The 27,694-nt window shown below is 38.9% G+C and overlaps 1 protein-coding gene across 1 annotated transcript in view; it reads right to left on the bottom strand.

Moving 5' to 3' along the window:
* Positions 1 to 27,491, bottom strand: part of ajap1 (adherens junctions associated protein 1) — a 31,633-nt gene extending 4,142 nt beyond the window's left edge. The window contains exons 1-3 of the mRNA XM_068323865.1: positions 26,922 to 27,491; positions 26,334 to 26,821; positions 12,933 to 13,696 (exon numbers count right to left, since the gene is read on the bottom strand). Of these exons, the coding sequence (XP_068179966.1) occupies positions 12,933 to 13,696; positions 26,334 to 26,821; positions 26,922 to 27,491 (1,822 nt within the window). The remainder of the gene's footprint in view (positions 1 to 12,932; positions 13,697 to 26,333; positions 26,822 to 26,921) is intronic.
* Between the last annotated feature and the right edge of the window lie 203 nt (positions 27,492 to 27,694).

Below are 27,694 nucleotides of genomic sequence, written 5' to 3'. Positions count from 1 at the left end.
ACTTAACTGCAACCTTTGATTTGTGTGTTGTGGATGTGTATGGATGAGTGGGTGAGCGAAAGAGCATGAGAGTGACTGGGACACAATGACACACTGCAGCAGGTGACATTCTGCAGGAGGGAAAAAGAACTGAAAAGAAAAGCTGTCATGATGAAAATGCCCATGTGGGCTTGGTACATCTCACCTCTCCATCAGCCAGCTGCCTAGATGCTGATTTAATTTGCCTTCAGAAGGCTCAAAAGGAAGTGCTGTTTTGTCATTTTGCAAAAGCACATGGCCTGTCCTCTGACTGCCTGATACCTGGACAGCCTTCTCTTGGACAATAAAATTCTGTGAGCAGGACTGTGCAGATCAATGTTTGATTAACAATATCTCAGGAATCTTTAACTTCCCGGCAAAAGTCCATTGCCTAAGCAAAGGGAATCTAAATTATTTGGTGGGTCATTTGCCTCTGCATTATATCTTGTCTCTACCCTCCCTCCTATATGCTCTAGGGTAATGGTCAAAGCTTAAGTAATGGTGAAAGCATTTAATTATGAATTAACATTTGTCAAGGTTCAGGCAAAGAGTTAGCCCCTGACCCTTAGCAACAGGTTACTACTGAGAATTGTTAAGTTTTACACTGAGGCCATAACCAATAGAAACACCTTCCAGTCAAGACATTTCAAATAACAAATTGGACCATTTCCTTTAAAACCATAAACAATTTATAATATAGTCTGAAACAACAAAACAGACTGTCACAGACTGCAGGCAGGAATGCAGTACCATCAGTGAACATGACCTGAATAGGATCATTTAGCAGCCTTGTCCGACTTATTTTATTCCAGTGGAATCCAGTTGGCTGAGCTGGTATATGTGAGCATGCTGTGTGGAGTTTACTGGTGCTATTTCAATCCAAATAGCTCATTAAGAGATACTTCAGGCTGCCATTTGGAGCTCAAAATACACATTTCGTCCAAGTACAGCTCTTAAATGAAAATCAAACCCAAGAACTTGAGGTCTGGCAACACAAATATAAACATAATACTCATTTTAACCTCAATTCCATGTTTAAGGGGCCAGTTTAATAGATACACTGGCAAATATGAATGTGGAGGTCAATTTTAATCTTCATCCACAACTGCCATTTAAAGGGAGAAAAAATTGGCCTAGCTATTTATTCTTTATTTCCTGGCATTCAGACTGAAATATCACCTTGGGCTGCCACCTTGATTTAGAGATACACAGGTAGGTTTGGTTTGGTCAGATCATTGCCAACGAGGCTGAGAAGAGAAGGTAAAGAACAGAATAGACAGAAGGGGATGCGCAGAGGTGAGGACAGACAGCTGGATTGTGTTAGTGGCAGCAGGTTTTGAGCCCTCATCAATGCTCCCAGCAATAAATAAAGAGATTGTGTGCTTTATTGGTGATGACAGTTTAATGTATATGGCAAAGACAAGCATGGTGGTTAAATGTTCACCCTTTGCTACCTGCTTTGCAATTGGAGATGCCCAATTTAGAATCAAAAACACAATGTGTGGTCATAACATTTGCATAGCCGGTAAAGTCTTGTTTTTGGCACCTCTGTATGGTTTTCATCATAATCACATTACGTTGTCTTGGCATTTTCAAGTTGAAATCTTTAGAACATGTTATTAATCTTAATTATGCAAAGTTTGGCTCTGTTTAAATTACTGTATTTAAATTGCAAATACTCAACAAAAAATCAAGATGACTTAGCAGCAACAAAGGAGAGTGTGATAATCAATTAACAGTGTAAGGTGAGAGGTGTTGTTCATAACAACAAATCTAAATACTTAAAACCAAACTCTGCTACCTTCAGATAGAACATTTTAGCTACTTGCTTTTGTTTAAAGACCCTAAACCTGACTGTTTAGTGGTTTAGTATCTCCTTAGTATCTGATTCCACTCATTTGAAGCTGCTTTCAGTGAAAATGCGACCATAAACCTGCAGTATTTTACCCGCTAAGCGCCAAACTGCAGACACAGGAAGTTATAGACTAGCTTTTAAGCAGTGTGGAATATTCAGATGAAGGCCAAAGCAAAGCTAAAAGAAGGGTAATGCGTAAAAAGAGGATAAATTGTGAGTAAGTTTGCAATAATAACTCAAGAGGGTGATACAATTTTTACATCTTGTTCTGTTGCCCCCGCCCGCCTCTCCCCGCACACACAAACATACACACTCAAACATTAACAGTGCTCGAACATAACGATAATAGTGTCAAATACAGTTTTCCTTTTGCTGCAATAGAGAAATGAAAAGACAGAAAAGGGAGAAAGCAAACCAGCGCTGAGCTTTTGGCTGAGCTGTAATGAGTGCCTGATTGAACAGCCTTTACATTCATCTCCATTGATTGAACGAGAGTTTGGGTATTTTTCAGTGGTGCAACTGGGGAAACTGGGACTACTTGTCATTAGGATTGTGAGAGTGATTTGATGAACAGCTCCGCTCTCAGCAGCAGGTCCAGTCCCTGCTTGTCAATAACAGCACCCTTTAGCGCTGATTGATTATTGCTGGTGGAACGCGACCATCATTTAGTGCTGTCTGTGAGAATGCAGAGTGGAGAACATGCTTATCAAAAACTCGTTGAAGGACACATATAATAAAATATAAACAGGATTTTAAAAAAATAAGTAGAATAATACTTGCAACACAATGCAAGTTGCAAGTACTTAGAGAGATGATGAGACAACAAATAGGTGACAGCAAAATAAAGAAACATTAGACATCACAAAGGAAGCACAGTTAATATTTTACTGTATCTTTATTTTTATGGGAATATTAAAAAAAACATTGGAAATGACACAATTTCATCTTGAATGTTAATGTCTTTAATAATCAGTTAATCCTTATTAAACCCTATTAAAACTCAGTTTCATATCAAATCCACAGTATGCACATACACAACACACACTGTGCAAAGGCAGAGATGTGTTCATAATTTGAAGTGGATTAACTAATCAAGCTGCTAATTGATTTACACTGTGTTCGGTCCTGACCTCAATGATAAATCACTAGACATCTCTCTGATCTCTGTGTGGACACTCTGTGTCTGAGGATGCGAGCCGTTATTTTTCTTTCAAAATGTCTGTACAAATGTTTAATTTCATAAACCTGTTGAAGCCAAGATCTCTATGGAGTGCTGAGTCATATTTTGAGCTGTGTATCAATGCCAATGCTTCAGAATGCCCCAGCATCACAGAGAAACATAGAGGAGGTTGAATTATGGTGTGGTGGGTGTTTTCTGCATCTTGTGTTACTGAGTTGGTGCAATGCGAAAAGTCCATTAATGCCAAGAAGCAGTAAACGATATGTTTTAAAAAAATGTTTTAGAGCCTGAACAAGTTATACAACGGAAACCCCCCCCCAAAAAAACCACAAGATCTTTTAAAAAAAAAAAAATACTCCAGCAAAACCAGCACAAAACAACAAAGCCATGGTTTGAGCTACATCCGCTGTTGGTGACGTTCTGGCCTGGTCATTTAACAGATCTTCACTCCATACTCCATAACTCCAGATCATATGGGTCTATATCAAGATGTGAATGGCTGGCAGAAAATTTGGGGTCACTGACCAATTGTGGAGACCTGTCAGAGATGAATGAACAACACTGATGCAGCACAATATGTTCCAGACTCCAAACAGCTCCTTTCTGAAGAAAAACAGAGGAGAATCTGTTCCATAGTAAAGTGCACTCAGAGTGCACACAGATACTGCCACAATATTACTGTACGTAACATTTGTTCAAATAAAAGTGTAATTTTAAAGGCAATATTAAATTGTGTCTTTTTGTCCAGGAGAAATTATCTTTGTTCCAGTACAAAAAAAGTAGAATAAAATAACATGTGTAACCAAGCAGCAAAAATTTAAGTAATGATGGAAAAATACTGATTGTCAATCTATTGCTGCCTTTATGTGGGAATTATTTAGTAGTGTGCGCATGTGTTTGTGCACTGAATTCATGTGTGTAGTGGAAAGCTCAGGAGTGTGCAGCGCAGAACCATTTAGGGCTAACTGCACCAACACCCACACAGTAATGGCTTAAAAGCTAGTGAAAAATGTAGGAAAGGCCCTTCATTTGTGAAACAGAGGTAAGAGTCGTATAGAGTGAAGTTGAGACACCTCACTCCCACATAATGCACACTTCAACATGCATATTTGAAGCACATTAATTCATTACAATACTCCTCCAACATTGTCTCTGACTGAATACCTGAGCAGAATGATGTGAGAGAAGACCTCTGTCAACTGTGATCTCTTCATGGTTAGACAGAATTGCTAATGAATGCTGGTGTCAAAATTTCAATCTAGGCTGATTTCCACTTTTTTATCAAGTAATCTAAAACATTTTGCGAAGAAAGAGATGAGGAAGAGAGAGATGGTGAGAAAAGGGGAAAGTTGAAGAGGCAGATATCAGAAACAATTACTCTACATGTCTTTTCTCCCAATGTCAAAGGCATCGCTGCATAATTCAGTCAGGCTGGAGCAAATGCTAGGGGGGACCAAAAAAGTAGGATATCAAAATATGTTGCTTGAATCCTGCCCTCTTTTTACGGGAAGAATTGTCACAATGAGGTCCTTGTTCTGGACATACACTGCCCGGCCAAAAAAAACCACACACTCTTAATATTTCGTGGGACTGCCTGTAGCTTTGATTGCACATTTGCCGCGGCATTGTTTCGACAACCTTATTCAACGTCACAGCCTTTATTTCTGTCCAGAATTGCATTATTTTTGGCCGAGTTCTTGTATTGACGATAGGAGTCAAACCGCACTGCAAGGTCTTCTCCAGCACATCCCATAGACTTTGTAGATCAGGACTGTGGGGGTCAATTGGTGTGTCAAAAAGATTCCTCACGCTCCCTGGACCACTCTTTCACAATTAGAGTCCAATAAATTTTGGCATTGTTGTCCTGGAATATGATCATGCCATCCGGGAGAAAAAATTAATTTATGGGATTGCCTGGTCATTCAGTACATTCAGATACTCAGCTGACTCAATTTTTTTGCTGAATAATATTACTAAGCCTAGACTTGACCAACGGAAGCAACCCCTGATCTTAACACTGCAATTTGCTTATTGAAACCCAAACGGTGACTTTTTTTTTTTGGCCGGGCAGTGTATAATGCATCCCAACAACTTCACAACAGGCACATTTTCATTCAAGCTGTCAGCTGAGTAAGACTTTTTTTTAATGTGCCTGTTAACAATAGAATTTATGATGATGATTTGTCTTCTGACTGGAGGTGTCAATAATTTTTAATTTAGATTTTAAATTTTGTTGGATACAAAACAAAAACATCATCATTGCAAGATAAGATGATTGTAGTGATTGTACAATTGTTTGATAGGACTCACATATCTTGTTAAAAAAAGTTGTCATCGGTTGTATTTCAGGCATCTGTTACACCTTTAATGACATAATTATCAAACAATGAAAAATGTACCACATAATCTTGTATTAACCTGCAGGTTTGCATCAAACTTTTTCACTGCATATACCGATTCTGCAAATGTTGTCCCTCCAAATGAAGGCCATCATAGAAGATGATGACATCATTATTGGATCGATTCACAACCAAAAACTGGTTTGTGATTAGACTCTAAATGGTTGGATCTTCAAGCTGCAGAAGATACAGGTCTGATACCATCCCATCTTTGTCTTCCAGCTTCACCACATATCAATCAAGGGCCTCAGTAAGAAGTTTAAAAACATTCTAATGTTTTATTCATGCATGACACTCCAACCCCCTACAACAACTCCCCACACACACTTTCTTGTAATGGGTCATTGTGGGCTCTCCGTTGTTTCATGTTTGTCTCCCTTTCTGTTTGTGCGTGCCTTGCAGGTCCATCACCCACTGACCCACCTATGTACCTGAATCTGATCGTCTCATCAGTTTCATAAGATGTAGAAATGTTGAAGTTTTCTCTCTGCTCTCAGTCCAATTCTTCTGCATTCTGTCTCTGCATTCACTTGTCATATTTTCATAAATCAAATAATCTCAGACACAATCGTCTGTATAGGTTCTCAGTTATCCAGGTCATAGTCATCTGAAGATGTTTAAATCAATCCACTGGACTTTAAGAAAGTTTCTTGAAAATGTTTCTCCTCTCATCCAAGAGGCGAAACATTTTCAAGAAACTTTCTTAAAGTCCAGTGGATAAATTCAAATAGCTTTGGATAACTCAAACACAATCATATTAAAATCCTTATATAATCTGTCTGACAGATACAAACATTCAAACTACATCCAAAACAGTGTCTCAGTCAACATCTGCACTCCTCTTCCTTGAGGCAGCTGTATCGAGCCATAAACAGAGAAATGAGCATCTGCTCACTCGAGCCCTTCATCTCCTCTTGGCTGAGTTTTCTGTAAATCAAGGAAAGGGGTTTTGACTCTGCACGCCTGTCACCAGACATCAGCATTTGAGTCGAGATGTAATGCTTCAAAAAAAAGGAAATTTCATTTCTACGTTTTTGGGAGTCAATACAGTGAGTAATGGCAATTTTATTGGATTGCCATGGAAACTGTTGAGAAAAGTGTTTTTTTTTCTCTGTCTGTGTGCCTTACTGCTTAAGAGGCTGTATTGTACGCCTCTACAGGTCCAAAACAGGTCACAATATTGCATTACAATGTTCACTGAGCCTGCTCCTTTAAAAATAGACTCCTCTACTTAACATGCATTTTACATGTGCTCACTTTGCTCTACAGACTTACTTATTTACTCTATAATTTAACCATCTGCTTCCATCTTAATTTTGGCTTCTGGTTAACTGATGATGCAGGTTTATTCTAAGCAACTAAAGAATGAGGTCTGCAAAGCTCTGTTACATCTTCAAGGAGTGTATGTAGCTTTTGCCTACTCCAATCATACCAGTAGTGTTCAGTCTTACAACTGTCACATCACTTTATCAGTAGTAGCTTTACCAACTGCAGCTTTAATTACGTCATTGCCATAATGGAGCTGACAGATCCATCTGCCTAGACTAGGGGGGGTTGCTATTACCAGCAACAGAATCACCAGGAACAATCAGTGAGCATCTGGAGGCATGTCCCCCATCCTTTCCAACTCACCCATCACCTTCTCTTTCCCCCCACCTCCTTTATGATGTCCAGAACACTATGAGAGCAGGATCACAACAGACAGGAAAGCCTCCAGACAAACTCCTTTCCAAGCCGACTGAAGCCCTTTTTACACACACATCACAAAACAGCTCCGATATGAACATCCTCCTCTATGATACCTGTATTTGTTTACACTGAACAACTCAGCAGCAGCACAACAGCAGTACGGTGTGTGGTTCAAAATAGTAAACATCAGCGTCTGCTGTGATATCTTAAGGGACGTATGCATCGAGAACTGCTTTGTAAAAATAAATTAACAAGAAATTAAACTGCTTTTTTACTTTCCTGTTAGATGATGCTCAATCTCATCCACTCCAAGGAGAGTTGAGCTTTGTCCTTGATGTGACAATGTCTTTATTTTCTATAGGTTAGCTGCTATCTGTTCCTAGCTGTATTTTAAGTTTTTAAGTTGAGGCCATATGCATAATATGTTCACCAAAATGTTCACTCCTATTCCGATTGTACACCTAACAGTTATATATTTATGTCAGACCTGGCTTTGTTTCTACTTATCTTACGGTTTCAGAGGTGGAATGACACCTTTATTACTAATTTTCGGTCCCTCCATGAGCCAACTTTGAGAAAGGGAAAGGAGATAATGAACCACGATGAATGCAGATAGTAACTACCCAAATAAACTGTGATGCATTATCGCAAGCACATTTTAAAAATATTATTTACAGACATTTAGGTACTAACAAACTACATTTGATTGTCTGGTACTGTTTGCTATTTATTTTGGACAGTCCCTGAGTTGCAGCCCCTCACTGGAAGACTAGAATTCATTTAACTGAAGGTCAACATGTTAAAGAATGACACTGGTAAAACCAGTGAATAAAAACTGTGTAAAAGAAGAAATCCAGACTAGTTAAATGAGACCAAAAAGACGGGATATTTACTAAAGGCCTTTTTATCTTAATTTCAGCGACAGTAACTTCTCTATCATGCGAAAGGTTGAGAACCTGTTGGATTTCTTCAGTGACAAATAGCATTGTGCCTCTGCATACACACAGTGAGTGGGAGAGACAACACATAGCCTGCAGTCAAAAAGTGTAACATAGACTAACTGTGGCAAGCTGTCATGTACTTTCCCTGTGTCACTAACATAGCTGGTCTCCAACCAAACCCAACTGGCCAGTTAAATGTCACACAAGAAAACTTACAAATCTTCTGTATATAAGAGTAACTGAATCAACCCTGATCGCGTTAATTCATCGTTTACTTCAGGTTTCTTGTGTGCAGGCACTGATAAAAATGTTGGTTTTCACAAGGCAATGTACAGCAGAATTGATCTAATAAACCCTCATTATCATAACAAGTCAACTCAAACTCACGTGGATACTAGTCTACAAGGCCTGTTTTAATGAGGAAAAGTGTACATTTTTAGATTGAAATTACAAATGAATCATCTATTGTCCTAACTACTGTGGTCAGACAATAAAACAAAAGTATAAATAGCATCACATAAATAGCAATAAAATGAATGGAAGAGTGAATGTTCATGCTGAGATGGCTCAGTACATATAATTGTATCCTTTGGTATGTGTGTGTATAATGTTCACTGTGCAGTGGGAACGTTTGACTTTATGTGAGGAGACACTTAATTGAGGGCCTTGGGAAACTTTGAAAACTTTTTTTCTGAGTTCTCTGAAGCTCCCTTTTCTGTCTATTGTCTTTTACATCTCCCCTTGATGTATTAATGATTGCATTCAACCAGAGTAAAACTAGAAACTGGAGAATTCTGCTGGAAGTTCACAGTGTAAAATATGAGAAATGCCTCTTTTTCTCTATCTCTTTCAACAAATAAGCTCTTCCATCCATGTTTGATAGCGACGCACACACACCCACATAAACAGTGAGATATGAGTATGAATCTGGTACACACATGCCTTACGTGGCTGAGACAAAGTGAAGCAGCAGCTTTCATTTGTGCTTGTTGCCTACAGTATTCATGATTCACAGTGACTTATTCCTTGCAACCTGCTTACTGCAGGATAAATGTTCATGTGTAAATGTCTCACTGTTACTGAGGCCTAACTGGCAATGGTGCATACCTTTCATTTCAAATGAAAGAAGCATTTGCGTAAAATATGAGAAGTATTTTTTTTTCTTTCTCTCTAAAACAGATGCTCTAATTTAGATGCAACAAAAACAGTTCATCTCCAGTTTATGTAGTTGGAATAAAAATGGACAACAATCATGGGGACAGCTGCATCTCCACTATTGTGAGCAGGACAGGTGAAAACTGAAAATAAGCAAAAATATCCGCCTCCACATCACTGCTCAAGCTTCACTAGCATCATCCTTCCATCTCCTTAAACAGTCTCAGCAGAGTTATCAGCCACTCCCACCACCAATGTCTGCATAGGATGATTTATCTTGCTGTGGCTCACTGTGGTAGTTATCATTCCACCACACAATCTCCCAGCAGAGACTAAGCATCTAGTCCTGCTGTAAAGATTTTACAATAGAATATTGATGAAAAATAGCTAATTAAAAAGGCAATTTTCACTTTCATTAACTTATTTTTCCTGGTTAAAATTTGATGCAGTGTTCTATAATGTAAAGTTAATCATTTAGCAATTTCTAGAAAAAAGATAGACAATACAGCAAAAAATAAAGAATATTAGAAACAAAATACAAAATGGAAAAAAACGTGTCTAAAAGATTCAAGATATGCCATGAGCCATCTGACATTTTTATATTGAAAGAACTTCGATGATGAGGTGGCTGGGTTTCACTCAAGTGTTTACTCTTAATGATGTTCTGTTCCTGTTCCTGAGCACAGATTACCTGGGGTTCTTATACCTACTTGGATTGTTTCATTTGCATGTGCTTTTGAACATTTTTTGACAGTTACCATGACAGTGAAAGACTGTGAAAATAAGGAAATGAACAGTAATGACCAAACAGCAAGGTGCCACATGTACATGGTTCTCAAAATACTCCAGCTCAGGGTTAAAAGAAAGCAACATATATAATATATACATAATCTTTGTTCCCGTTTTTTTTTTTTTTTTCATTTTTCAGTGTAATACATCTAATTTACTGTGACATTGTGTGTATGTGCATCAGCTAAAAAGATGCTTTCAAATTTAGACTTAACTGAAAGTTGACATGCCTCTGTGTAAATCAGTTTATATGAAACAGAAAACTTCTGTCAGCAGAGTCGAGGAAGTGCTTTTTTTAATCATTGACATGTCAAGTTGCAATGTAGCAGCCTTACTGACTGATGACAGAGGCAGCTATCTTATACTGTATTATGAATTTACTGCAGAACTGGATGACTTCATCTCTTTACCACTGAGATCAAATAGTGAAAGGCATGGTAATATATTAGATTCATTCAAACTCTGTTTGAAAGTACAGTAGACATAAGCGCCAGCATGTCTAAATAACTCTCTAACCAGTATAAGAAATAAGTTGTACTCTTTTCTTAAATTCAAAACATTCAGATCTAAATGCTTGGTGACAATAAAATGAACTCTATCTTATGCAATCTAGTTTTTTTTAATAATGTATATGATTTATCTCACCATTTAAATAAATTACCCATAAATTCTCCTTTGAGTTATGAGAATTTACTTAAGTTAACATGTTCAGTTTAGAATTCAGTGAGCTTTGATTTTATTCTCACTGTGGTTACGACAATCACATTTTTCTTATCAATATTTACAATTATCACCTAACAAAGAAAGGATTTCAATTCATAAAATTATCAAATGCAAAGATGAGAGACAAAATTATATGACAAATGCTAAGTGAAGTGTGCCCTTTTTGTTAATATGTTAATTGAAATAGCAACACAGTAGTAACTTTATCACAGGCCAGTATGAGGTAGGCAGAGGTTAATGTGTTGTGAAGTCAAAAGAAATGTTTTCTACTGTAGTTAAACAGCTGGGCTTTGATTTGAAAAAAGACTATATTCATCTGCTCTGATGAGACACAGTCTGCTTATTGATAAAGTAATGAGCTGCAAAAGTCAGACAATTTCCTTTCATCAGCTTTCAGCTAAGGGCGATGACTGATTTTCTCCAGGATACAATATCAAGCCATCATTTTGGATCACAGGTGGTCTTAAACTCACATCCCAATCAGAAAGGATATCAAGAGATCACAAGAATGCAAGGCAAATATACAGTAAAGTTACCTTTTAATGTCACACCCACTACAATTTCACTAACTTCCAGTGCCCTGCAAAAGTATTGGCCCCCAAAGAACATTTTGACATTTTACAACATTTCAGGCTTCAAACTTAAAGAAAACAAACTGAAAATATTTTTCAAGACATGTGAGACACAATCGTGAAGTGGAATCAAATTTATTCAACATTTTGTATTGTGTTTACAAATACAGAACTGATAAGTAGGATGTGCAAATGTGAGAACAAATTACACACAGGTCACTCTCTTTGTCATTGCTGAGAGAACAGGGGGCCAATATTTTTGCACATCCTACGTTTCAGTTTTTTATTTGTAAAAAAAATACTTTCGCAAGGCACTGTAAGTATCTTAAATCATGAAGATGCAAAAAGTTAAAACTAAACAGCTCTATTTATTTCTCACTGTCTTTTTATGACTTACCCCTCTTGAAGAAATCAGCCAACCTCCTCCCTGATATAAAATCTGACATTTTGTCTGTAAGGTTCCAACAATCACAAATAATGTATGTATGTCTTCTTTAATTTGTGATCCACTTAAAAAATGTGGATCACCATCTTATTTCATTATATTTAGAAAAAGAGACAGGTCTCCAGCTAATATCTCCAAAACAAGGCAACTGGCACCAAAAATTAGTCTTCCTGGTTAAATAGCAGGAAAAAAAATATTTTAAATGCAGGGATAAAATGTCCCTCCAAAAGCTTAGTGTTTGATGAGGTCATCTCAATATTGCTCCACAACCATCAAAAGCTATTCATGAAATACATAACTCTGAGTAAAATGTTTGAAGTTCACATTTTTGTGAACTGACTTCACAGTAGAGATTAAAAAATTAAAAAATTAAAATAATTGAGCACATTCCTGTGTATAAACATTTTCATTGAAATTATTCATGGGTGGTAAAGGACTTCAGATTATTGTAAATTACTTTCTGTGACACATTTATTTTTAATGCACCACATGAATAAGTTTCAAATGGTATAGTGTTTGTTCATAAATTGTTAAACTCGATTTATGTTGCCTGGGCCATTTGGAATGCTATGTTTCTTGTGGGCTTGTTGAAATGGCATATCTCATATGCCAGGTTACAGACTTTGTGTGTCTACAGGAAAATCATAATTATTACATACAGTATTTGAGGATTGAGAGCCGCAGTATGTTCAAGGTCACTCATTGTGAAGCTGGTGCATATTCCCCATTAATAAAAAGCCATTCTTTGCTCTGGATTATTGATTATACTTAACTGTTAGAAAGTGGAAAGGAATTACAATATTTAGATACAAAAGGATTATTTAACCTTAGATTTGTTATGACACAAAAAGCTGAACTCACAGGAACTGTGCTGAGCTTAAAATTACTTGCATACCGTATGAATATGACACAACTTTAAGAACACCGGGTCATGCAGCTTTATTTAACGGTCTGAGCACTCATTGTGTTGACTACAAAGCCAATCTAATATATAACATTGGAAAGTGGTCGCTTTGAGGGAACATTTTTCCAGTATTTTATCTGTTTAATAGAGAAGACATGGGGTAAGCGGGCAAAATGTGGCTGGAATAGAAAATCTAAAGAATTAATTTATTAATCAGTCAAATTAACCATGAATTGATGAGATTATGATCTATGAGACTTACCCGGTGTGTCCCCATATGGCTTTGGTGGTTTGACAGTTTCCCCGAAGCTGATAGTGGACTTGGTGGTGCTGAGCCTCTTGGGTTGTGGTGTGGTCACCACAGTGAACGTCCTTTGGGAGAGCCTGGTTGTAGTGCTAGTGGTTGTGGCCACTGTGGGAGTTGAGAGTCTGGTGGACAGTGTCATGTTGGGCTCCAATTTGCCATCTTCATCTATACTATCTGTCCCTGTGGGTCCCCAGTCGATAAATCCGGACACTGTTGTAGTCCGACCCTCCTGAGACTGGTCATAAGTGTCCCATTTGAGCTGCCGCCTGGCTCTAAGCAACAACCACCCTGCATCTCGTCTGCTCCTTCTGGATAAAGCTACTGGAGCTTCTGGTATTACATCCAAAGGATCATCTGTCTCCACTTTAGAGTATCTTAACTGGCATTCTTGACACAGTACTTGTCCTTTATGCATTGGCCTGCGATGTTTTTTACCCTTGAAGTTTGGCCCTATACCTACCTTGTTGTCTTGGGTTGGAGGAATAGGGTTTAAAAGCCGGCGGGCAAATGGACTTACTGGCCTCCAGTGAAGTTTGGTGGGCATGTCCCAGAGTGATTGCCAGCGAGGTCGTGAGCGAGGCAATGATTTAGCTGTGATTTTGATGCCCAGACCCTGACTGAGGGGGCTGCACATAGAGAAGTCCAGGGTGAGGTGGGTCATGGCCAGCAGGATCCAGACCCGATGCCCCACACAGCTGCCTGGCCTCAAAGCAAACGGACTGCAGAGAAAGGAGAAAGTAAATGAGAAAAATGTTTACATAGTTTATTTTGTCAATCCAGTGTCCATCACTGAAGATTTACATCTGTATCTACCTTACTTTTGCACTGCGGCCACAGTTCTGTTCTTAGACTTCTATTCAATTAAGCTTCAATAATAATTATCTTCTCACAGCACCTCTTGAATTACAGTGTGAAGGTCAGACAAAAGAGTTAATGTTGTATAACTTTCAAGACTTGTCGCACTCCTTGTTCTCAGATGTTAGAAGCAGTGAGGACTCATCTTTGATGTTACAGAATTCAATCCATGGATTACACTGACACAGACACAGACACAGACACACACACACACACACACACACACACACACACACACACACACACACACACACACACACACACACACACACACACACACACACACACACACACACACACAGGGTCAGGTTTGGTTTAGACAATCATCATATTCTGAATAATTTGTGTGTCTGAGGGAGACTTTTATGACTTTATCGGATTCTCAGAGGGCAATTTGATTATGCAGCACAATGATGAGTTAACACATAAGGTCTACAGAAGGCACTGCATGACAACTACACTGCAGAAATATCCAATTAAAATAATATTGCTTTAATTCATCCTTTACCAAAGGGACCCAAACTGTCCTTTGTAGCACTACCAATTGCTGTAGGCATTACCTCAGTTCATCAGCATGACAGCAAGGTAATGGATGGACTGGGACCCGGTAGTCAAGTTATTTTACAGACAACCTTCAGTGGCCCCTGGGACAAAGATACACATTGATTCCAAAGGAAGAAACCTCATTATGGCCTATCTTTCATCTCTGCTGTCCTTGGTCAGTTTGCACTCACACAGAGGACTCATTGTGGAGGCATGGCAGAGATGTTGATGGATGGATAAAGTGGGAAAAGGTTCTCTGACGATTAGAGAAAACAAAAAAATATTCTGTCCAGTAGCAACCAGGTTTTATGTAAACAGTCTACATCTAGCAACAGAAAAGTGACTAGCTAGTGACATTTAGGTAATTTCCACTTGCCATTGTATAGATCAAAATTTTCAAGGACCTCTGCTTATAGAATACTTTTCTTTTTGTTACTGACTAGTTTAAAAAGTGATTTTGCAACATATTTGTCATTCACCCCACCTGCCAGACAGCCAAGCAATCCATTAACTGAAAAATAACCTGAATGACATTTTGATTGAGCTGTAAATTGTGGCCGATGTGATTACAGACGAGCAATGACAAGTTCGGCAAACTACTGACACTATGTAAATATGTAATAATAGTTGGGTAATAGTCTACCGAAGTAGAAGGATGCTGAGTTTTGAACTGCCAGGCAGGAGGCCTAGAGGAAGACCATAGAGGAGGTTTATGGATGTAGTGAAAGAGGATATGAAGGGAGTTGATGTGGGAGAAGAGGATGTAGAAGACATGGTTAGATGGAGGCAACTGATTCGTTGTGGCAACCCCTGAAGGTAAAAGCCGAAAGGAAAAGAAGAAGTTGGGTAATAGTTTATTTTTAGAGTGATTAGGTTCTTACCTCAGTTATAGCTCTTGAAATGTTCGCAATCAACACACCTAAGGCAACTCAGTTTTCCAATATCCAAGTCAAATTCAAGCCATATTAGATAATGAAGAATGTGAGACTGGAAAGCAGAACCATGGGCTGAATAAACTTGATGATCATGTTGACCAAGCTCTGTGCTTCTAACCTTGTTGGGGTCAAGTATGACCACTGGCAGTAACAGAGTGGGGCAGCTAAATTTATACCAGATACGTATTTAACCAGAAAGAAAACCAATAATAAAACAAGACTGCTGTTCATGAGGGCATTGACAGTGAAAGAGCTGAAACCACACTGCACATCACTAAAAACATTTCAAATGGACCATCTCAATTGAACAAAACACTCTATGCAATTGAAAATCTCCAATATCAGACAGTGCTGTGAGTGGTTTATTAGTCTTCATCCTTAGTGGACTACCACAAACAGATAAAGAACGTGGGTTAAGATTGTTACAGCTGCATTGAATATGATCAGTAGAGCCTCATTAACATACCGTTTCGTTAAGGGTGGAAATGACAATTACCTTTATGTTATCACTTTTATAAAGCCTGCTCTGATCACCTATGTCAATGTGCATAATTAATGACAATATCTCAAAGGGTTCAAGATGACATAGAATATAACTGATAATAAACCTAATGGTCTGACTTTCATTAAATTAAGTGAGTGAACAGTTTTTCTACAGTGTTATTAGCTGATGCACATTTTAGTGAATGCATATGCAATAAAACATTATGTCATTTATACTATTTTAACAATAGCAGGTCCCAGTCATTCTCCATCTCACACTATATGTCAGTTAGTTGATATTGAATTAAAGATCAATCTTTGTTTTGAGCCAAGCATATCGACTAGTGTCCGCTGTAAGCTGTAAGTTACACATTAGCCATTTATGTTAAGGTCAGCAATTTTAGTCATGAGTTTATTACACCCTGCTTAAAAGTGGTGATGTATTGTAATTGTCAGTGTTTGTGTTTGTCCTTTTGTTTGTTTTTTCGTATGTCCGCCAAATATCTTCGCAACCGTTGGAGATAGAAAGATGAAACAAAAAGCACATTACTCGGTCAGCAAAGGGGATGAAAATGAGATGATGAAAACTAAGGGAAAACTAAGTCAAACTAAGTCAAAGTCAAATTTTAACTTTTTTACACTCAGGAACTCAGGAACATGATAGACAGACGAGGGAGAAGGCCAGTATGAGTAAGACAATTGGTCAAAGCTAGTGCTTTGATCTACAGTACCTATCAGAATCAGAGTCAGAGTCTTTGTTTGTCATGCTGACACACGTTTTCACATGGGACAGTACGAAATACCTCTCTGAAGGTCCCAGTCAGCCTGGTCGATAAATAAGATAAATAAGATAAGTTAAGAAAAACAAGAAAAAAATTAAAAATGTAAGATAAATAAGATAAGAAGAACAAGAATTAAAGTTAAAAATGTAAGATATATAAAGTGTAAAGCGTCTGAACAGCAATTTATTTACAATGTATCAGCTTAAGTGTGTAGGTGCTCAGTCTATTGCACTTGAAGAAGCACCATATTGCACCAAATCCCTGTGTGTTTGTGGTGGCATACGGGGCGCCGTGAGGGTGACTACAGAGCACTGCAGGAGTTCTAACAGCCTCCCTATACACAGCCTTTCTAACAGCCTCCCTAACCTATACACTAGCTTTGATGTATGGTCAAAGCTGGTGCACAGCTTTGACCTACCCTGAAAGGTCAAAGCTATGCACTTGTTAGGTACTGACCTACCCTGGAAGTAGGTCAAGGTAAGTCGACGGATGTTGCAGTTTATGACTGCCTTGTTTGAATTGTTTCTGTCATAAACACATAATTAAATAGTTAAAGATACATCCCAGCACATCACAGCATTAATCACATTTGACAGGGTAACGTATCATCACTGGCAGTGTCCAAGCAGTTATAACATGCATGAAGTGCACACAATTGTAATTCCAACAGCAACACCACATTCTGCACATACAATAGAGTGGAAAAAACATTTCTAAATCACACACAGATGTATTATTCAAGAACGACAATCTAGAATTCTTTGACATCCCACATAATGAAAATATCATTTGGAAGTGCACTGCACAGATGGTAGATAAAATGCAGCATTCACAGCATCAATGTGCCAGATTGGTTTCTGGTGGGAATGTGTGTCTGGTGTCCTATTTTATGAGCACATGGTCTATTGTACCGTCATTACTAACTTCAGAATGTAGTTAAGCCTCAACAATATGGCAGGAAATCCCTTTAGAGGAGATTGTCATGTCTCCTCATTCCTAGCTTCTGGTGTCCTTGCTTGACAATTTCACCATTGCAATATGTGAGTATCATACATGCAGTTACTGTGGGGCATACATGCAGACATATTTTCACTGGAAAAAGAAATTTTTCCAGTGAGCACGCGGGGTCGGCCTTAAATTAGCATGTCTGTTGGTCTGGAGGACTCAGGTTTGAAGGTGACATAATGGCTAGATAGACAGATAGATAGATAGATAGATAGATAGATAGATAGATAGATAGATAGATAGATAGATAGATAGATAGATAGATAGATAGATAGATAGATAGATCTACTCACAAAGATAGCAGTTCAAAGTTAATTTTGAGACAAGTTTTTTTTGTTAAGTCTTTTGTGGGTGAATTTAAATTGGAGTTAATTTAATGTAAACTTGACTGAAATGAAGTACAGTAGTAACATTTAGAGAAGCATGAGCTTTCCATCTGTGTCCACATTCTGAAGGGGTGGGGCTATTTTTATCATGACTGTGGACCATTTACAAGCTGACTTTGGTTTTTTTGTACATCCTGGGACAGTTGCCAGTTTAAACTCACCAATTCACCTCTACTGGTGAGTGGTAGCTGGAGTACTCAGAGGGAACCCACGCAACAACTCCACACAGTCCCTGGTATTCAGGCGCCTTTGAACGTGGGGCCTTCTTGGTACAAGGCAACAGAGCTGCCCTAGTAATATATTCGTTTTATACATAATCATATTAACTCATATAAAGTTGATATTATATGTATTGTTATTTATTAGGAAAAGTAGAGAGGCTCCAGCTCCCCGTGACCCGCTAGGGCGGATACAGTGGCAGTACATGAAATGAATGAATGAATGAAATAATTTCCATTGTCAAAGTATTTTTAATGCTTTATATATATATATATATATATATATATATATATATATATATATATATATATATATATATATATATATATATTACAGTATATTACAGCATATATACTATATTAATCCCCGAAGGGAAATTAGTGAATTGTATACTCTTTTATACTGTTAGTTATTTAGTCAAGCATATATATAGTGTGTACAAGCCCATAACCCACACACTGAGGAGGCCCTAGAGAGGCAGTGTGGGGGAGGTAGAGTGGCGGGCAGCACCTGTGTGGTGCGCCCTAATGAGCAACCTGTAAAGGGGATGGTGCCTTGCTCAATGGTGCCTCAGCAGTGGTCAGGAGGTGAGCCAACAGTGGGAGGTGTCAGCTCACGGTCCGAGGTGGCTGGGCGGGAGCAGGAATCGAACCGCTGATCTTGAGAACATTGGACGACCCGCTCTACCGCACGCCCTACCGCTGAGCAACTACCGCCCCTTAAAGTGATACCTTTTACACACATATTAGTAATTATGTCCACCAAGGAGGTAATAGGTATAGATAATTGCTTGTTTTGCTTTACTGTTTTGTTGTTGTTGTTTTTGTTTTGTGGTCTATTACTCCTTCAGATTAAACAAAGTACATGATGGATTCACACAATAGGTAAAATGATAAAACATCTTTGAATAATCAAGATAAAGGTTCATACCCAGTATTTTGTCACTTTTAGTTCACAGTCACCTTTTAAAAAGCTTCCCTATTTCCACAAAAGTTTGTACATTGTTCTGGAAAATTTCATTGCATTGCATTGCATTGGAAGATTGAGGAATGTTTCATGTCTGTCCTTCAGGATGTACAGAGTTAACACCCACACAGGGATGTCTAGCCTTAATAGAGCGATGTGCTCTTGTGAGTATAGTATACTCTAGTGAGTATAAAATTGTAAAGAAAGGAGTGATAGTGTCTTCTGTAACTGACATGATTTCATCTCATATCGATCGCATGCCCCTGAATTTAATCAAACCTACATCGACAGACTTTGTGATTTCACCACACGTGAAAATCTATATTCTATCGTACTATGAAGAAATTTTTGATTAACAACACAAACTTTTGTCCCTAGCAAACCAGACTTCTTGCACGTCAAATTTAAACAGGTTGAGGAACACTGTGTGTGTATGTGTGTGTATGTGTGTGTGTGTGTGTGTGTGTGTGTGTGTGCGTGCGTGCTTATGTGTGTGTGGTGATATTTCAGAGCAATACATTTGGATTATGCATCTCTGCCCAAAAATGAAAATGTGCTGGAGGAGGGTTCACCAAGCTTGACTTCTCTCTCCTTGGTGCCAGTTTAAGCTGTGCTATATTCAGTAAATCTACTTCCTACATATCCTGCACCCTATTACAAATGTCACTGACTTGACTGTTAGGATTAGGCCTTGACAGGCTCTCCAAATTTAACATGATGGTAACATTTGACAACCACAGTTTGTGGAAGATAATTAGGATTTCCCTTCTGATTGAAATTTCATTGACATATGACTCAGGCTCTGTTTTAAGAAACTAGAATATATGTTTTAGAGGTCATCATGCATAAGCAACAATCTGTAACTATGTTTCTAACATGCCAATGGCCAAAAAGCCTGTTGAGAAAATGCTGACTAGGGTATGAGGAAGCTTTGAAAAAAGGGTTTACCATCTAGAAGGTAAAGCTTTGCAAGCAGAGTTACGATAGTGCCAGAACCAAAGTGGACATTTTTATGAGCTGCTGTCACTATACTTTCCAAATCCAACACTACACTGTTGCACAAACATTAGACTGAGTGTTTAGTAACATTTACTGTGCCTACACTTGAAGCTGGAATCCTCACATTCTCAATATAATATCATAATAAGACCAGACTGAATGAAAAACAGCCTGTGCAAAAGCATAATTCTGAATCAGACAATCAAACAAAGGGTGAGTGGTTAATAAAAAATTGTCAGACTGTTATGGTTGCTTTGTATGAGAGGGTGTTGTCTACATCCTTAATGTCAGACTGCTGACATGTAAAGTGCTTTTGTTTTGTTTCACCAGCAAATTCAGAATTTGACGGTTCTCCTTCTCTACAACACAATAGCTACATCACTCTGGTTGTAGTGCATTTCTCCACCCTGTGCTTCCCATGTACTGTAGCTCCAGGGTTCTAAAAAAGTGGAAACGGATTTGAATGCACCAGAGCGTCAGCAAATGGCTTGTTTACAGTTTGCAGTTGTGGGACAACTGGCTTTATATATACGTTAGATGTGACAGCATGAATTGGTGTAGAGTCAAGAGCTCCACCTTAGATGCTTTAAAAACAACAATGACTCAAATCTTCATCATCTTACTCATGGCTTAATACTGTTCTCTGTCCATCACATTAATGTTCAACAACAACAACGCAACTGTCTCTTCTATTAACTCTTCTATTAACTTCACTGTGTAAATTGCATTGCATCTATGAAGTCATGTGGTAACTAAATTCTTGAGGAGGAGAATTGGTGTAAAAATGCAACCTTTTTTTTCCATGTGTAAACCAATAACTATGGTAGATAATTTAAATCCTGCCTGAAAACAAACACACTAGCTAAATGCTATAGGGGTTTTGCCCATGTCCAGTTGTTTGTTAGATGTCTGTTTTCATTATGCTTCATTTGATTTATTTTATTTCTTGTTAGCATAACTCTACAGAAAAAACAGGGTGCATTTACACAAAATGGGTTAAAAGGATCACAGATCATAAAATAACACATTATATTTAAGTCATGAGTGAAATAATGGATCCTGGAAATTCCTGCTTTGCTACAGAATGAAAGGTTCTTTTTTTTCCAAATTAACTTTAATTTAATTTTTTTTTTTAATCAAGGATATAGCTCAGTCATAGACCACATGCTTTGTATGTACTGTATGCTGCCCTGGGTTCAATTCCCAGCATCGGCAGACAGACGAGTGCACAATTCAGTGTCAACGGTTGGCTGGTCACAAGCCTAGATAAATGCAAAGGGTTGCAACAGGAAGGGCATCTGGCATAATATAAGCGTTCACCTAAAATAGAAAAAGGATTACATGCTATAGTGACCCTTTATAGAACAAAAGTAATATTTTTAACAGATTAATGATTAGTCATTTGGTCTCTAAAACACCCCAGGGGAAAACTGTCATATCATTGGATGGTTTGTTAAGCCAGTGGTCCAAATGGACACATAGGACAGAGAACAAATAAATAAATAAATAAAACAAATTGCAATCACCATGTAATTTCTAAGAAAATGACGTCAATCTCTTTCTAGAGGTTTTTAATGTGCCAAGACTCTATAAAGGTGAAGAGTGCTCCATGCCTGATGCCTCTGCTCTTCCTCCACAAATGATCAAAGCGGTTCAGTGCTGTACAGGCTATTACATCCTGAAATTTAGCAAATTTTGTGCCAATGGGGCAAAATAAGCTAAGGAACAATGGGATGGGTATAGTTTCTGTCAAAAATACTATTAAAGCCTTTTTAATGGGCTGCACAGAACCTCAATATTTTAGTAATCATAGGAAATGAAGTTTTACAAAAAGTAGCAAAAAAGATAAGAATGTATTAAAATAGCAGCAGACATAGGAACTATTAAAACAGTTTGGAGCCAAAGTTATTTCTTTTAGTGTATATGAAATGGTCTATGAGAACACTCAGGGATTAAACAAGGATTATCAGACTGTTTGAAATCTTCCTTTGAGCAGACCTAGTAAAACAAAACCATTATATCTGCAGCTAATCAGATATTACACGTAGGTATTGATGCATGCACTGTGCCTCTGGCCCACTTCTTATGTCATCGGCACACTGATCACTTGTGCGAATCAGGTCTTAATTAGAACTTCTTGGGATTTTTGCAGAAGTCAGGCCCCAGCAGATGGGCTTCCCAACTGGGGGAGGTAAAAAGGTGTTTTGTCTTCCTTTCATCCTCTCATCCTGTGTCCCCAGGCTGCTATCAATAAAAAAAATGTTATGATCTCGACAGCCCTCCCACTGGGTGCACATACATGTATAGCCAACGCAGCCACTGAAAGGTGTCTTGGTAAAGGTGACTCCACCTCCACCTATGAAAAGTTAGGTGTGATTGCAGACATTTTCTACCAGGCAGGATTTCACACTGCATTAGTGGTTTACTTTTTCACCTTTCAGTGGGGTTATTCCTGTGTTAACAGTGTCACCGTACAGAAAATAACCCACGTTTTTATTCAAGCTAACACTAACATAGATAGAGCATCCACAAGGTGAACTATGGTATCCATGTCTCTCCCACACACTTTATAAATACGAGTCTTGGAAAAAGGTCAGTTAGGGAAAATGTTCACCAGCTGTAGTTGCATTGGTTCAAGTTTTCAGCTGTCGTGGGTGTTTTTCCCTGGTGAGTCCAGAGAGATGCAGCAAGAGGTCAAAATAAAACATTTTTGTGAGCATACATTGAGGGACTTATTCGTACCAACAGCAATCTTGTTTTTGCAATTCATTTGGTCAAACTCCAGATATACATTTTATCATTTCATAATTCTACCAAATTGTTGCACTCACGGTAAAAATAAATAGGTAAACAGCTCCAATAATAGTTTATTAATTTGTTTTATTTAGGTGCAATCCAGTGGAGGGAGAAGGGCACATGTCAGCAGCTGAGAATGAGAATATTAAGAATGAGAACATAAAAACATTGTTCACACAGGTTAGACTTCTGCATCATCTCATTAGGGATACTCCTCATCCTCATTATTGACAGTGTACAGTAAATATTAAAGGGACAGTGAACTCAATTTTAAGTGACATATATGTTAGTCATCATTATGAAAAATAAAGAAAAATAAATTTTATATGTGTAGCACCATCCCTTAGGTCAGAAAACCTTAAAATGTGTGCTGCAGCAGCTTCCACATCCAGAGGTCACGTGGGCGACATACGTCATTGGCGACATACTTAGCTTGGCAGCCATAGAACACAATGCGATCAACGAAGTGATAAACCTGACAAATATCATGGTTACTTGCGAGGTGAATGGCTATGCCAACACACAGGACAGAAACACAAAGACATGGACCTATGCTTTTTTAGAATATCTTCTGTGAAGCTAGGAAGGAAATAGAGAGCACGAATAAACCGGGTCAAAATGACCAAGATCCGAGGATCTGCCATGAGCACTTAACCTCGGAGGATTTCCAAAAAGATTTGAAGGTTAGATCATTTTCGGACAACCCATAGTATTTATTCTGAATTCCCAAGGTTTAGTGGATAATTATGTGATGATTATATGATAATTATGATAATAATGTCTGGAGCTACTGGAGGTATTATATAAATGTATTTATGACCAGATTATTGCGCGATTATGGCTCTCGTGAAAAGTAAAGAAAATCAAAAAGTGATAGACAGGTCATTTTACTGACAAGATCCATGACACTGAAATGAACACACAAAAACAGCGTGTCAGGTCCTGATCCTTATACATTCGTAAATACAAGACATATTAATATAAACTAGAGTTGTTATTAATTCCACACAGTCCAACAGTAACAAATGGCGGCTAGCTCAATGCTAACATAATATGGAAAATCCTATTGACGGGCTAGAGCATTAGCATCAGTAGCGTGATTAACTTGTCAATACACATAGTAAACTAAAACGGGACATTACAAATAGTTGGATATCTCTGTCAGAATGTGATTCAGATCAAGACACCTGGGATGAGTCGCTATATGTCCAAACTCTCATCCTCCACATACATCGATGGGTAATTATCCGGGATAATTACCCCCCAGGTGGGTTCACAGGGAAGTCATCCTCAGTATCTGATGATGATGACATGATTTTAGGCGATATCCTGATAAATAATAGTGAACATGTCAGCTTGTTACATTGTTGCTGCTTTATCTGCATTGATATAGATTCACCCCGATGTCTTTTTTTACTTATGTACTTCAAATACAGACCTGGTTTATTTTGACTTTACTGTCCCTTTAAGTGGATGTTTGACTGTTCAGTTGTAATCGCCAACATAATACTCTTTTCACACATATAAATGTGCTCTCATCTATATCGAGTTCTATTCAATAAGGAATTATATTTAAACGTTTTATTGTTTTGTAAATAAAACAGTAAATCGGCTTATGCACGTTACAAAAACAGTTGAGAAAGGTATTCATACCATTGCATATTATCTGTATTATACAAGAACTGAAATCAAGAGCTGACGTCTAGCTCTTTTGCATGGTTTCCTTGATACAGTAATAGCCAAAACTGATTTAGTTCTTACATCAATAACTGTGGCATTGCACTGCTTATAACTTCTTTAAGGTATTCCAAGTTTTATTTTCTGCCTGTTTTAGTCACATGATACACACAGGAGTTACTAATTGATAAAAAGAAAAAGAAATTAACAAGAAATTGAAGAAAACAAAGGTGATCTAATATGATATGTTACTGATTGCTCTCTTCTCATTGTTTCACATTTTGGAGTGTGACATTTACCCTCCACTGAAGTATTAACAAATTCTCATCCTTTTTTAATAGAGCATGGATGGACAGTAGCAGATCCCAACTGCACAGATTATCACAATGAAATAGGTGCTCAGTGACTAACAGCAGCTCATTCTGTGGAATTCATATGCAACTCTGTTTTAATGTCCTCTTCATGTATCCCCATCTATCTGCTGAAGAAGATGGGAAGTTTCTAAAAAAATACAGAAAACAGAAATGGTTTACTAGGACGTCCAGACTGGGAGGGCATATCTGGACATAGAAACAGTGGAGTACAAGTTAGAGGTGGGTAATGGTCACAGTTGAATCATGTTAACAATTAGAATGTTAACTATTGTAACGATACAAAAACTAACTTTGTATTTGTAAGAAATAAAGATGACCAAAGGAAATATGTATTGTATGTTTTTATCGGTGGCGACGGTGACTCTGAAATGATCCTGGCAGGTGGTGTCTGTCACTGCTCTGCTGTACTGGATAGCAGGAATCATCCTGAGGTGATGTAGGCTCTCTCCTGTAATGTTCAGTGAATTCATTAGACTGGATTAAACAATGAAGACAAGTGAATTTTTGTGCAAATCTTTAGGTTACTGACCACATTAAAGTATGCTGCTCAGGTAAGACTGATCATAAATCCAACAGTCAGGAACAGACCCAGACCTCCACATCACAAATGTAGTCTGCACCATCACACATGATCTGGACAGATGCTTGTTTGTCTATGAAGCAGTCTTAACATGTTGAAAAATGTTCAGTCTACATGTACCTTGATGGGAATTTGGGTACCATCTATGCAGCCAACAACAACAACAACAACATGGCAGCCTCGTAAAACGAGGATCCATTCTCCTCAGTCATTCATTTCTTCTTCTGGACTAGCTGGCCTAGCTGAGCTCTCCATCTGTGTGCCTGCTGGTGACTGTGTAGTCCAAGGTGTGAGTAGAAGAGCTAGGTGCAGTCTGTAAATGGAAGTGTTGGAGGTGGACGGGGGAGTGCCAGACATTGATGCCTTAGCTGGCGCTTCTTATGTGCTGCTTGTGCTCGATCGGTCTAAAGTCTCTGAACATCGTTGGCAATTGTACCACGCCAGGCTGAGCAGTCCGCTGCCAGGCCCTCCCAGCTGTCCACAGGGATACTGGCCCTCTTTAGCAGTTGTTTGAACTGATCTTTCAACCATTTCTTGCTTGGGGAGGGATGAGTCTTCCCTGCGGCATACATGACCGAGGAAGCACAGTTGGTTCTTGGTGATGATTGCTTCCACGCTTGGTAGGTCAGCACCTGTTAAAACATCATTGTTGTTATACGTTCTTCCTAGCCAATTCCCATGATTGCCCTCAACTTCTGTTGGTGAAACCTCTCCAGGGTTCTGATGTTTTTGCGGTAGAGGGTCAAGCTCTCTGACCCATAGAGTAGCGTTGGAATCACAACTGCTCTGTAAACATCGATCTTGGTTTGTGCTGAAAGACCATGGAGTGAAAAGACACGATGGTAGAGTTTGCCGAAGGCTTGATGGGCAGCACGAATCCTGTTATTGATGTCTTCGCTGGGGTCGTTGGTATTGTTGAGCACAGACCCGAGGTAGCAGAATCTGCGAACTTGCTCTACTGAGTTGCCATGGATGGATATGTCAAAAGGCTGGAGAGGATGTGCAGGGTGGGATTGCGCAAGGACCTTAGTCTTCCCAACATTGACCTCCAGCCCTGCACTCTCATATGCCTCCACAAAGGCATCAGTACTCTCCTGTAGTTCAGCAAGGGAGGAGGCTAGGGCACAGCTGTCATCATCATACTGGAGTTCCGAGATATTCATCTGAGATGTCTTTGACTGGGCCTTCACACAACGTAGGCTGAAGAGACCACCATCTGTCCGGTATCTCATACGCACTCCAAGCTGCAAGTTACAATAAGAAAAGCGTTGGCGCGAGCACACATCCCTGCTTAACCCCGGTAGCAATGGGGAATGATGGTGAAACAGAAGCACCATGGATGACAGAGCCCCTCATTCCTTCATGTAGACCCTGCACTAGTTGGACATAGTGTTGGGGGCAGCCGAAATTTTCAAGCACACCCCAGAGGGCAGCACAGGGAACGGAGTCAAAGGCCTTGTACAGGTCAAAGAAGATCATCGACATGGGTTGCTGTTGTTCCCTGGCTTTTTCGAGTAGCTGTCGAGCATAGAAGATCATCTCTGTGGTTCCACGACCTGGTCGAAAGCCATACTGAGACTCTGGGAGCACTGATTCACTGAGGTCAAGAAGGCGCTTATGGAGGATTCTGGCAAAAATCTTCCCAGTGATGGAGAACACGGAGATGCCACGGCAGTTTCCACAGGTAGAGCGGTCACCCTTCTTGAATATGGGCACAATGCTCGCATCCTTTAGATCTTGGGGGACATGCTTGGATTTGCAGATTGAAAGGAAGAGAAGATGGATCTTCTTCAGGAGACAGTCCCCACCATGTTGGATCAGTTCTGCTGGTATGTTATCAGGGCCAGAAGCCTTATTGGGCTTCATCCATTTGATCGCTTCCTGAGTTTCTTCGAGGGAGGGCGGGAGACTCATCCATGATTTAATTGGGTGCTATGGGATCTCACAGATGAAATCTTCTGAAGCTTGGGAAAGCCGGTTCAGGAGGTCTTCGAAGTGCTCTTACCACCGAGCCAGAATGGCATCTTCATCATTCAGGAGTATCTCACCATTGGCAGAGCTTAGAGGATGCGACGTGGAATGTGCCTGTCCATAGATGGTGCGGACGGCTTGGAAGA

The sequence above is a fragment of the Antennarius striatus genome, chromosome 2, assembly GCF_040054535.1.
Source record: "Antennarius striatus isolate MH-2024 chromosome 2, ASM4005453v1, whole genome shotgun sequence".
Taxonomy (NCBI): domain Eukaryota; kingdom Metazoa; phylum Chordata; class Actinopteri; order Lophiiformes; family Antennariidae; genus Antennarius; species Antennarius striatus.
The sequence above is the reverse complement of the archived record's forward strand: the minus strand, read 5'-3'. Positions and strand labels throughout refer to the sequence as shown.